Raw genomic sequence first — 12,737 nt, 5'->3', positions numbered from 1 at the left:
GAGGCTGGAACCTGGGTCTCCTAGCTCTTGGTCATGCTCTCCCTCCCAACACTGGTTTGCCTTTGGCCTCCTTACTTAAAACCGGAAGTTCTTCTGTCTTGCTCTTCCAAAATTCTAATTCCCTGGGGAGCTTGTGAGAAATGCAGACTCTCAGACCCTACCCTGACCTATAGCATCTGCATTTAAACAAAATCCCAGGAAGTCTATATCACATGGAAGTTTGAATAGCACTGTCCATATTCCCAAACTCTGGCTACACATTAGAATCATATACACTGAAAAGATTCTGCTCGGGAGTTCCCTGGTGGCCTAGTGGTATGGATTTTGGGTTTTCACTGCTGTGCCCAGGTTCAGTCCCAGCTCTGAGAACTGAAATCCCACAAGCCAAGAGGCCAAAAAATAAATAAATAAAATAAGTTAAAAATACTGTTAAGGACTTCCCTGGTGGTCCAATGGTTGGGAATCTGCCTGCTAATTCAGGAGACACAGGTTTGATCCCTGGTCTGGGAAGATTCCAAATGCCTTGGGGCAACTAAGCCTGGGCACCACAACTACTGAAATCCGTATTCTGCAACAAGAGAAGCTGTTGCAATGAGAAGCTCGTGCACCGCAACTAGAGAGAAAGCCTTGTGTCGCAACCAAGACCTAACGCAGCCAAAACTAAATAAATGTGTTGTTGTTTGTTGTTTTTTGGTCCCTAAGTTGTGTCTGACTCTTTTGTGATCCCAGGGACGGTAGCCCATCAGGCTTCTCTGTCTATGGGATTTCCCAGGCAAGAATAATGGAGTGGGTTGCAATTTCCTTCCCCAGGGGATTGTCTGGATTCAGGGATTGAACCCAGGTCTCCTGCTTGACTAGCGGATTCTTTACCACTGAGCCACCAGGGAAGCCACCAAATAAATAAATAATAATAAAAATACTGTTAAGTGTTTTCACCACAGAAAAAGAAATAATAATCATGTGACATGAGGGAGTGTTAACTAACACCATGGTGGTAATCATGTTGCAATATATAAATGTGTCAAATCAACACCTTAAGCATACTCAATGTTATATGTCAATTCTATCTCAATTTAAAAAATTAAAGTAAAACTAGTCAAACTAGTTTGCATAACTATATGAATTAACTAAAACTCATTGAATTACACTCAAAATGAGTGCATTTTGTAGTATGTCAACCATGCTTCAATAAAGCTATAAAAAGAAGAAAAGATACTGATGCCTGATGCCTGCCCTCGTGCTCAAAAAAGCTCAATTAATTGATCTGAGGAGGGGCCACAGCAGGAGTCTTTTCTCCACTTTTCAGGTGATTTATGTATAGAATCCTGAGAACTATTGCTATAATGAAGTTAACCTCTAAGTCACCCAGATACAACTTTGCAGGAACACTGGCTGGACCAACATCCATCTGTATGCAAATATACGAGTTCCTATGTACCCAGTTGAAATTAGGAGCCTGCAAAGCGTTGGAGAGGGCGTCTGCCATTCTTTCTTTCCTGAAAAGCATTGGAGAGAGCGTCTGCCATTCTTTCTTTTCTTCTTTTCCAGAATCATCACTTACCTTTACTGGCAGATCACAGAGGGAAGGAAGATTATGATAAGACTGCTCCATGAACAGATCATTAATGTGAGTCCCATTGGACCCCTTTGTTACCCTCCCCACCTTTAACATTCTATAATGAAAATTTTCAAACATCATCCAGTATAGAGTATAGTAGAATGAACCTTCCCACCACCCAGCCCTGACCACATCAACATTTGTGTGCTCTTATGTCCTCTACACTGTCCCTTTGCTGTAAATCTCTGGATTATTTTCAAGCAAATCCTGGCCTTTATATCACTTTATCTATAGGCTCTTTCATACTCTTTTAAAAAACATAACCACAGTACCAATCATCACACCTAAAAAAATTAATAATACCTTACTATCATCTTATGGAAACAGTGTCAGACTTTATTTTTCTGGGCTCCAAAATCACTGCAGATGGTGACTGCAGCCATGAAATTAAAAGATGCTTACTCCTTGGAGGGAAGGTTATGACCAACCTAGATAGCATATTCAAAAGCAGAGACATTACTTTGCCAACAAAGGTTCGTCTAGTCAAGGCTATGGTTTTTCCTGTGGTCATGTATGGATGTGAGAGTTGGACTGTGAAGAAGGCTGAGCGCCGAAGAATTGATGCTTTGGAATGGTGGTGTTGGAGAAGACTCTTGAGAGTCCCTTGGACTGCAAGGAGATCCAACCAGTCCATTCTGAAGGAGATCAGTCCTGGGTGTTCTTTGGAAGGAATGATGCTGAAGCTGAAACTCCAGTACTTTGGCCACCTCATGCGAAGAGTTGACTCACTGGAAAAGACTCTGATGCTGGGAGGGATTGGGGGCAGGAGGAGAAGGGGACGACAGAGGATGAGATGGCTGGATGGCATCACTGACTCGATGGACGTGAGTCTCAGTGAACTGGGAGTTGGTGATGGACAGGGAGGCCTGGCGTGCTGCAATTCATGGGGTCGAAAAGAGTCGGACACGACTGAGCGACTAATCTGATCTGATCTGATCTGAGCATCTTATAGTCAGTCAAAGGCCAGATTTCCGCAGTTGTCCAGTTAATATCTTTTTACAGCAGGATTACTGAAGTAAAACATCTGGAAAAGTGTCACATGTTGCATTTGGTTGATGTGTCTTTAACGTTTCTTTCAATCTCTAACTGTTCACACCTCTCTGTTCTCTTGCCACCTAGAAGAAACCAGGTCATTTGTCGTGCAGTAGTTCCCTCATTCTGGATATATCTGAGTTTCAACCCTGCAGTGGTGTTTAATAGGGTTTTGTTTTTTTTTTTTTCCTGTAAATGAATGGTGAAATTCAAAGACCTGATTAAGTCCAGATTAAATTTTTTAGCTAGAATAATTCATAGGTGATGCTTTAAGCAATATTTCTCAAGGCATTATCTCATAACATAAAATGTCTGATTGTCTCCTTTTTTGTATGTTAAGAACGATCAGCGGGTCCATGCTTGGTCAGCTAACCTATCCATCATAAAGCTTCCCAGCAGTCTTTCTGCTAATGGATTTAGCAGCCTTTGATGAGTATAGTCCATAGGGTTGCAAAGAGTCAGACACGACTGAAGTGACTCAGCATGCACGCACGCCTTTTTATTCATTGTCCATTTATTTCATTAGGGATTACAAAATAGTGGTACTCTATTTCTAGAATTTCTTCTGCATTTATTAGCTGGAATTCTTCTATAAAAGAAGAATTTTTACTCATCAACTGTTAGAGCACCTTCAAATACCTTCAGGAGAGGAAAGATGAGGTTAAATACATGACTCCCTTTATTTACCTGTTTTCAAAATGATGATTCGGTCCTCCAGTGTATTCGTTTGCTAGGGCTGCAAAGCAAGTACCACAAACGTGGCAGCTGAAAACAACAGAGATGTATTGCCTCACAGTTCTAGAGGCCAGAAGTCCAAAGCCAAGTTGTCAGCAGGGTTGCTTCCTTTCGAAGCTCAGAGCAAGAGTCTCCTCCCTACCTCTCTCATTTTTTCTGGTGGCTGCTGACTAACCTTTGTGTTTCTTGTCATAACTTCATAACTCCCATCTCTGCCTTCATCTTCACAGGGTCTTTTTCTCTCTTGGTCTCTTTCTCCTTTTCACCTAAGAACTTCTCATTGAATTTAAGGTTCATCCTCATCCACAATGATCTCATATAAAAAAACCCTTTAATTTAATTACATCTGCAAAGACTCTATTTCCAATAAAACTATATTCACAGGTGGTGGGGTTTGAATAAGAATAACTTAAACATATCTTTTAAAAACGGAGATACTATTCAACTCACTAAACATAGAACCTCCAAATGTGGCCAATGAGAAGTTATCATTATGAATTCGTAGATTTAAGTATGTGTTGGCATCTTTCAATTGTAATCATTTGTTTATGCTTAAAATAGTCTCATCCTTTGCTAGAGGAAATCCTTTTGAATTAGCTCCTCAGTTCTTTTGACTTGATCCCAGGAGTCTTTGGTTACTTCCTTGTTCTCTGGAAAAATAAGATGGTCTGGACTCATCTTGTTCATTTCCTGTCCCAGAATAGGAATTAGGCATTTCTTCAAGGAGTCCTGATCAAATGGTATTTAGAGATCAAAGTCTGGACACGGATAAATGGTCATTGCTACTGGGCCAGTTGCCTTTTCTTCTAAATACCAACATAACTGTGAGCACTTATGTCTGAAAATATGAGGAAGAAGCAGGACACTATAGGAGTCTATCTGCTTGAGTCTTTGGGGCTTCAGATTACTTGAGTTGGCACATTTCATATTGTAAAGAAAGAGTATTGGTTAGTTGTTGATGTTGGCCAGTCGCTAAGTTGTGTCCCACTCTTTGCAGCCCCATGAACTGCAGCACACTAGTCTTCCCTGTCTTTCACTGTCTCCTGAAGTTTGCTCAAATTCTTGTCTACTGACTCACTGATGCTATCCACCCATCTCATCCTCTGCCACTCTCTTCTCCTTTTGTCTTCAATCTTTCCCAGCATCAGGGTCTTTTCCAATGAGTTCGCTCTTCATATCAGGTGGCCAAAGTAGTGGAGCTTAAACTTCAGCATCAGTCCTTCCAATGAATATTCAGGGTTGATTTTCCTTTAGGACTGGCTGGTTTGCAAGAAGTCTTGTGGTCCAAGGAACTCTCAAGAGTCTTCTCCAGCACCACAATTTGAAAGCATCAATTCTTAGGGGCTCAGCCTTCTTCATGGTCCAACTCTCACATCCATACATGACTACTGGAAAAACCATAGCTTTGACTATATGGACCTTTGTTGGCAAAATGATGTATCTGCTTTTTAATATGCTGTCTAAGTTTGTCATCGGAGAAGGCAATGGCACCCCACTCCAGTACTCTTGCCTGGAAAATCCCATGGATGGAAGAGCCTGGTAGGCTGCAGTCCATGGGGTCGCTAAGAGTCAGACGTGACTGAGCGACTTCACTTTCACTTTTCGCTTTCATGCCTTGGAGAAGGAAATGGCAACCCACTCCAGTGTTCTTGCCTGGAGAATCTCAGGGACAGGGGAGCCTGGTGGGCTGCCATCTCTGGGGTCACACAGAGTCGGACACGACTGAAGCGACTTAGCAGCAGTAGCAGTAGCAAGTTTGTCATGGGGCTTCCCAGGTAGCTCTAATGGTAAAGAACTTGCCTGCCAATACAGGAGAGACATAAGAGATCGAGGTTTGATCCCTAGGTCAGGAAGATCCCTTGGAGGAGGGCATGGCAACCCACTCCAGTGATCTTGCTTAGAGAATCCCATGGACAGAGGAGCCCTGTGGGCTATGGTTCATGGATCACAGAGTCAGTCACAACTGAGCCTGCACACACGCTAGATTTGTCATAGCTTTCCTTCCAAGGAGCAAGCAGCTTTTAATTTCATGGATGCGGCCAACATTCACAGTCATTTTGGAGCCCAAGAAAATGAAATCTGTCACTGTTTCCACTTTTTCACCTTCTATTCGCCATGAAGTGATGGGACCAGATGCCATGATCTTAGTATTTTTGATGGGTTAGTTAGCTAAGCTCTTTCCCACCTATCCCCAGAAGCATTACCCATAGCTTTCTGATGCAACATTGAATGTTTGGGGCAAGTCTTATGAAGACTTCAGTGTGGGAGGGATTTGATGTTAAAGCTTTCTGTTGTAAGAGTAGTGTCAGGTAAACTCAGGAGTTACTGGGATGACATCATTTCAGGAAGGCACCATAGACATCATGCGATCTGCCTGCCTGGGAGTCTTGCCCGGAATGTGGACCACAAAGACAGGGTTGCTGTCTCTAAAAGAACTCAAAGAGACTGGGAATAGGCTCAGGAACAGTCCTTTCAAAACTCCTGGTTCCTTGTTAAAATTGCAAATTCTTTTTTTTGTTTATTTTTGTTTTGCTTTTTTATTTTTATTTTTTTAATTTTATTTTATTTTTCAACTTTACAATATTGTGTTAGTTTTGCCAAATATCGAAATGAATCCGCCACAGGTATACATGTGTTCCCCATCCTGAACCCTCCTCCCTCCTCCCTCCCCATACCATCCCTCTGGGTCGTCCCAGTGCACCAGCCCCAAGCATGCACTATCATGCATCAAACCTGGACTGGCAACTCATTTCATACATGATATTATACATGCTTCAATGCCATTCTCCCAAATCTTCCCACCCTCTCCCTCTCCCACAGAGTCCATGAGACTGTTCTATACATCAGTGTCTCTTTTGCTGTCTCGTACACAGGGTTATTGTTACCATCTTTCTAAATTCCATATATATGCATTAGTATACTGTATTGGTGTTTTTCTTTCTGGCTTACTTCACTCTGTATAATAGGCTCCAGTTTCACCCACCTCATTAGAACTGATTCAAATGTATTCTTTTTAATGGCTGAGTAATACTCCATTGTGTATATGTACCACAGCTTTCTTATCCATTCATCTGCTGATGGACATCTAGGTTGCTTCCATGTCCTGGCTATTATAAACAGTGCTGCGATGAACATTGGGGTACATGTGTCTCTTTCCCTTCTGGTTTCCTCAGTGTGTATTCCCAGCAGTGGGATTGCTGGATCATAAGGTAGTTTTATTTCCAGTTTTTTAAGGAATCTCCACACTGTTCTCCATAGTGGCTGTACTAGTTTTAAAATTGCAAATTCTTATTACCCTTCCTTTCTCCAAGCAATAGAGGCAACAGATAACATTTTGTTGAGCACTTATTGATGCCTGGCATTGTGCTAAGTGATGAACAAAGATTCTTATTTAATTTTTACTACTCACTTTATAGTGCATTCATTTCTTTAACCTCTATTTTTAAATTAAGGAAATGGATGCTTATAGAGTGAAGCAAGCTGCCCAAAGTCACAAGGCTATTGGGATTTGAATCAGGCAGCTCCTAAGTTTATGCTCTCAGCTACAGTGCAACTTTGCCTCCTGAGTCAAAATTCTGTTGGGCAAAGCCTATGAGTTTGTAGTCTTGCAATCTCTCCAGGTAATTCTAATTCACACTAGAGTATGAAAACAGTTGCTACAGACAAGAGATTTTCAAACAAGTTGGCCACATCCAAGACAGCTGGGGAACTTGTTAAAAGTACCAATTACCATGGACAGCTCTTTATTACAGAAGAATTTCAATTACTAAATGTAGAAAGAATGAGGGAAATAGAAGGCCATTATAAACCAAATATTGCCGTAATAATTGTTGCAAGCAAGATCCACTGGTGGATGCTAAAATGAGTGGGTGAAAGTTTAGGAAGAAACAAAGGCATGGAAAATGGGATTGACCTAGACTGGACAGACCAGGAGGTGAGTGCTAGCTCACCTCAGCACTCTCTTATCTGTAATAGACTCATAGGAAAGTGATTCCCCCTCCTGGGGAAGGCATACCCCATTCCTTTGTTCTCTTTCCCAATTCAGGAATTATTTGTCAGTGTCTACTTTGTTAACACAGATAACTTAAAATTTTTTTATATATATTTATTTATTTTTGGCTGTGCTGGGTCTTTACTGATGTATGGGATTTTCCCTAGTTGCCCTGAGCAGGCGCTACCCTCTTGCTGCTGTGTACAGGCTTCTCACTGCGGTGAGTTCTCTTTTTGTGACTCCCAGTAAAAGCCTGTTGCTGAACCATGAAAGACGCCAGGATTCTTGGCCTCTGGAGGAGAATTCAATCTGGGGCCAGAGATGAGACTTGATCACTCAGACCTTTTGTGTAATAGAGTTTTAAAAGAGTATAAAAGGGATAGAGAAAGCTTCTGACATAGACATCAGAAGGAGGCAGAAAGAGTGCCCCCTTGCTAGTGTTAGCAATGGAGTTATATATTTTTAAATTACTTATAACAGTGAATCAAAAGAATGTCTGGAGGTTGTAAAGACCTTACTAGACCCACTCCCATAATTGACATTTTAAGAAAACAGGATTAGCCAGAAGGTTTTTTCCAGAGACCATCCTCAAGCAGGATACATTATTGTTATATAATTCTAAGGAATGTGGAGGAAAAAAAGTTTGTCCTTTCTTCCTCCTTGAGAATTCCAGACCCCTCTCTCCTTGGGGACCGCTGGACTTCTTATCAACCTGCCTAGGAACTGACTCTCTCACCAGGCTCTAGAGCACAGGTGCCATAGTTTTGGTGCATGGGCTTAGTTGCTCCATGGCATGTGGGATATTCCCGGATCGAGGATCCAACCTGCGTTTCCTGCATTGGCAGGTGGATTCTTTATCACTGAGCCACCAGGGATGCCCTTACACAGATAACTTTGACAAATGAAATATAGTTGATGTTCTTCAATGCAGAGCTATAAGCTTTGACATTCTCAGTGGAAGCACAGGGCAGACCCAGGCAACGCTGGGTTCCCAGAGAGTGCTCCAGGGCAAAGGGCATGCCAAGAGGAGGAATACTATAAACCATTTGTCCTGGGCCCTCTGACAATGGTGTGTAGGTTGCTTCTCGCAGCAGACTAGAGAAAGCTACTACTCAGCCTGCTAGGATAATTGCTTTAGAGGAGAAATATTACAGTTTAGGAAGGCTATGGGGGTTAATTTGGTTTTGCTGTGAGATGTTTCTTTTCTCTCATCAATAGTAAACATGGCAGCAGTCTCCAGCCTCCACAGGGTCCAGGACCCTGTGCTGTGTTGTGCTTAGTCGCTCGGTTGCATCTGACTCTTTGTGACCCCATGGACTGTAGCCCGCCAGGCTCCTCTGTCCATGTGGCTTCTCCAGGCAAGAATACTGGAGTGGGTTGCCGTGTCCTCCTCCAGGGGATCTTCCCAACCCAGGGATTGAACCCAGGTCTCCCACATTGCAGGTGGATTCTTTACCATCTGAGCCACCAGGGAAGCCCAAGAACACTGGAGTGGGTAGCCTATCCCTGCTCCAGGGAATCTTCCCAATCCAGGAATTGAACTGGGGTCTCCTGAATTGCAGGCAGATTCTTTACCAGCTGAGCTCCCAGGCAAGCCCATCCAGGACTGTACCACTCTAAAAATCAACCTTTCCACCATTTGCTTCTCAACCCCACACCATCATTTATTCTCCATATTTTTGTTTTCCTTTTTGGCAGGAGGGCAAAGACAAAATGTTCCTGATAGATAAGTTGATCAAGCTGCAAGGTATGGAGAAGAGAGCAAACCCCACCTTATTTACACTGGAAAGAAGAGATTTGGAGGTGAGGCTGCAGGCTGCCTTGGGATCCCTGTGACACGGATGTGCCCTCCTGTAAAAAGTGCATCAGGAGCTAGAATCACATCTGGGCCCTTCACTTTCTGTGTTTTAACATTTCTTTACTTTTATTTAAAAATATAGTATGCATTCACCATATTCTATGCCTGGCCATGTTCTAGGTAATGTAACATTCTGATAATATCGTGGCAACACAGCAAGGCCCTTCCCTCCTGGAGCTTGCATACATCTTCCTATTACCCAGCCATACAGAAGTGTGTCCCACTGGAATGAAAAATGCCTTGAAATTTCACCCCGCTAGGTTAATGCTTCAGTGTATATTCTTCCAGATCTTTCCCCCAGGCATCTGCACACATCCATACATCTACTAACATTCTTGTTTATTTATTTGTTACAAAAATGGGCTATATTTTACACATAACTTCCCCTCTCCCTGCTTAATACTGTATCTCAAACATTCTTTCAGTTTGTAAATACTTGGACATTTGGGTTGTTCCCAGTTAAAGACAATGTGTAATGAAACTTTTTTGTTATAGTTTTCGTATGTGAGTGTTTTATCTGCCTCAGGCATATGCATAATAATGTTAATAGATATTGCCATATCATGCTCTTAAAAAGGTTTCGCAAATTTTATTCTTACCAAAAGGGTTTGAGAGATCCCTAGAACCCTGCTCTAGTACCAAAGCCTGCACTGACTTCACTGGTATCCTAGGAAATGTGGATAAACAGTAAACCCATGTTAATTCAAATGCTGCTACTTTCGGAAGTTATGATCTTGTCCAAAGAGACTGCCAGGTTGTTTATTGTCTGTGCAAATTAATACCATCAGCACAATACGGGTAAGGGACTTAGAGGCCCAGCTCAAAATTCTATCACCGCAGGGACCATGACTGTACCTTTGCAGCCACAGGTCCTAATATATTACCTGGTGTCTTGTGAATGTTCAGTAAATATCTGTGAAATGAAAGATTAAATGAATGGAATCACTGTCCATAAAAAATAGAACATGTTTGATATTTCCGTGACTGAATCTTGACCTTAATCTGTCACCTCTTAATTTTAAAATGGTGGGGCTCGCAAGTCTTATCACCTATGCAGTAGGATCTGAGGTCAACACAATTTTCTAGTGATGAGATTTCTTGTTTTCTTCTTTTTTAGCAATGGGGCCCTCTGCATGTCAGGCAACATGATGCTCCTCGAGGTGAGTATCCAACTGGCACTGACGAAGGTCTGATTCATCCAGATGATAGATCCCAAGACAGAGGGTCAAAACTGCTTCTAGATTAAGTCATTCAATTGTAAGAACTGGCCCAAACTGCCTTCAGCAAAAACTTGAGAATACTTCTTGCCTTAGGCATAGCCAGAAGCACGGACTCACAGGAAGTCACAAGACCTGGTTTCCTTCTGTTCAGTTCTCCATGTTATTTCCTTTCTCAAATGATCTCTTGATATTACAAGACAACTTTATTAGCTTCTTGTATCTTTGCAGATTCAAGTCTAGTGATGAGGAGACCCAGAATTCTCTTTATGTTTCATTTGATCTGATTGGGTGATACACTCATCCATGAATCAGTTGCTGTGATCAAGATACGGTGATGACTTCATTGGCCAGATCTGAGTCACAGGCCTCATCTTTAGGTATAGGTGGTACAACATAGAGACCACAGGGACTGAGAGAATGGATAAAGGTAGTTTTCCAAAGAAAACCTGTGACTGATGCCAGAACAGGAATGAATATTGGGGAGGAAATGGACAAACAAATAAACCCACTCATCTTTTTGGAATAGCATTTCTGATACCTCCGATGGTGGGAATTCAAGGGGCAAAGTTGAAGAAACTTAGAAGGAGGAAGCAGGGAAAGCCTGAGAAGCTGTGGGATCTTGAAAGCCACTTTGGTCTTTCCAGTGGAGATATGGGCCAGTATGCATCTGTGCTAACATCTCTTCTCTTGTATCAAACACAGACCTGAGATTCAGGCAATCATTTCAAGAAGATAATCCAAAGGCCTGATAATTATCGTGGCACCCAGACGCCAACCAAAGAAGGACAGAAGATAGATGAAGCATCTTCCTCCGTGCCACCTGGGCCTCTAGGAGCTTCCCAGATGAAATTCAAGCCTTTAGCCAGAAGTGGAAACTGACTACAATGTAAATACTGAAGTAAAATTGGGCATTCCCTGTTGGGTTTTTTATACCTGAATTGCTGATTTTTCCAGACAAAATATTTGAGATTTTCCAATAAAGACAGTTGTAGTATTTGAACAAGTTCACAAAAACCTGGGAAGAGTTACAGTTTATCTTTAAGAGCTATGTAATGAATTCTTGGTCCTTAGAAATCTCCCCTCCCAGTACTCCCAGACCTGGCAAAGGTTTGGAGACTGGTGCTAAGACAAGAGGTCCAGCCTAAATAAAAATGTGATCCTCAATCAAGGATGTGAAGCCTCTAAATTGTGGAACCTGCATTTTTTCATGACTTGGAACTAAAAATAACCCCATGTTACCCCAAAGTGAAAGACAACCAGAGGTCTCATCTATGAACTTTGTTACGTATTGAGTACATGAGTCTTTCAGATTGGACTGGGGTGGGGATGTGTGGACAGGGATTCTGTCCCTGTGAGGTTTTATACATGATCATCAGAGTCTTAGGTTGAACCAAACATGAAATCAGTGGTGATGTGTGTAATATATGTGTATGTATATGTGTGTACATATGAATGCATATTCATTGGAAGGACTGATGCTGAAGCTGAAACTCCAAAGCTTTGGTCACCTGATGCAAAGAACTGACTCATTGGAAAAGACCCTGATGCTGGGAAAGATTGAAGGCAGGAGAAGGGGATGACAGAGGATGAGATGATTGGATGGCATCACTGAGTTGATGGACATGAGTTTGAGTAAGCTCTGGGAGTTGGTGATGGACAGGGAAGCCTGGCATGCTGCAGTCCATGGGGTAGCAGAGTCAGACATGCTTGAGTGACTGAACTGAATTGAACTGAATGAATGCATATATGTATGAAGCATTCTTTTGCATATTTGCCAAATAATTCACAAGGCATGTGAACTTTACCTAAAACTGAAGGGCCCAGGAGAAAAGAGCAATTACCAAATTACTCCAGAGGAAAAATCTCTTGAGTGATCACTGTCATGAAATCCAACTGGAACTGAATTTAGAAAAAATTTAAGATGAATTTGAAATAAAACATCCAGTCAGTGCTCAATCATTGGTTCACATCATTGACTTATTTGTTCACTAAGTCATTCATGAGTTTAATTAAGCTCTTTTAGTATCATCTTTGCTAGTGGTTGCTGAAAGTGTTCATTCATTCGTTCCACAAGGATGTGCCAAGTGGTGATGAACAAGATGCTGCACAAGTCAAGACACAGTCTCTACCCTCACGTGCTTATTGTCTAGCAGATCACTTTAATTTTAATTAATTAAACAATAATTATAGCAGGTGTCATGAAGGAGAAGCCCAGGGAATTATGGGAGACAACCTGTCTGTGGGGTCAGTGAAGGCAGTCTGTGGAATCGATATTTGAAGGAA

The 12,737-nt window shown here is 41.9% G+C and overlaps 1 protein-coding gene across 4 annotated transcripts in view; it reads left to right on the top strand.

Annotated features, from left to right (window-relative positions):
* Positions 1-11,297, top strand: part of TMC5 (transmembrane channel like 5) — an 80,856-nt gene extending 69,559 nt beyond the window's left edge. For all 4 annotated transcript variants that reach the window (XM_006073932.4, XM_006073931.4, XM_025274721.3 and 1 more), the window contains 4 exons: positions 1,549-1,627; positions 9,075-9,179; positions 10,352-10,394; positions 11,157-11,297. In XM_006073932.4, coding sequence (XP_006073994.4) covers positions 1,549-1,627; positions 9,075-9,179; positions 10,352-10,394; positions 11,157-11,203 — 274 coding nt within the window. In that variant the 3' untranslated portion in view covers positions 11,204-11,297. The remainder of the gene's footprint in view (positions 1-1,548; positions 1,628-9,074; positions 9,180-10,351; positions 10,395-11,156) is intronic.
* The last annotated feature ends 1,440 nt before the right edge of the window (positions 11,298-12,737 follow it).

Source organism: Bubalus bubalis, chromosome 24, assembly GCF_019923935.1.
Source record: "Bubalus bubalis isolate 160015118507 breed Murrah chromosome 24, NDDB_SH_1, whole genome shotgun sequence".
In the NCBI taxonomy this organism is placed as follows: domain Eukaryota; kingdom Metazoa; phylum Chordata; class Mammalia; order Artiodactyla; family Bovidae; genus Bubalus; species Bubalus bubalis.
Note: the sequence above shows the minus strand (reverse complement) of the source record. Positions and strands in the feature narration are given on the sequence as shown.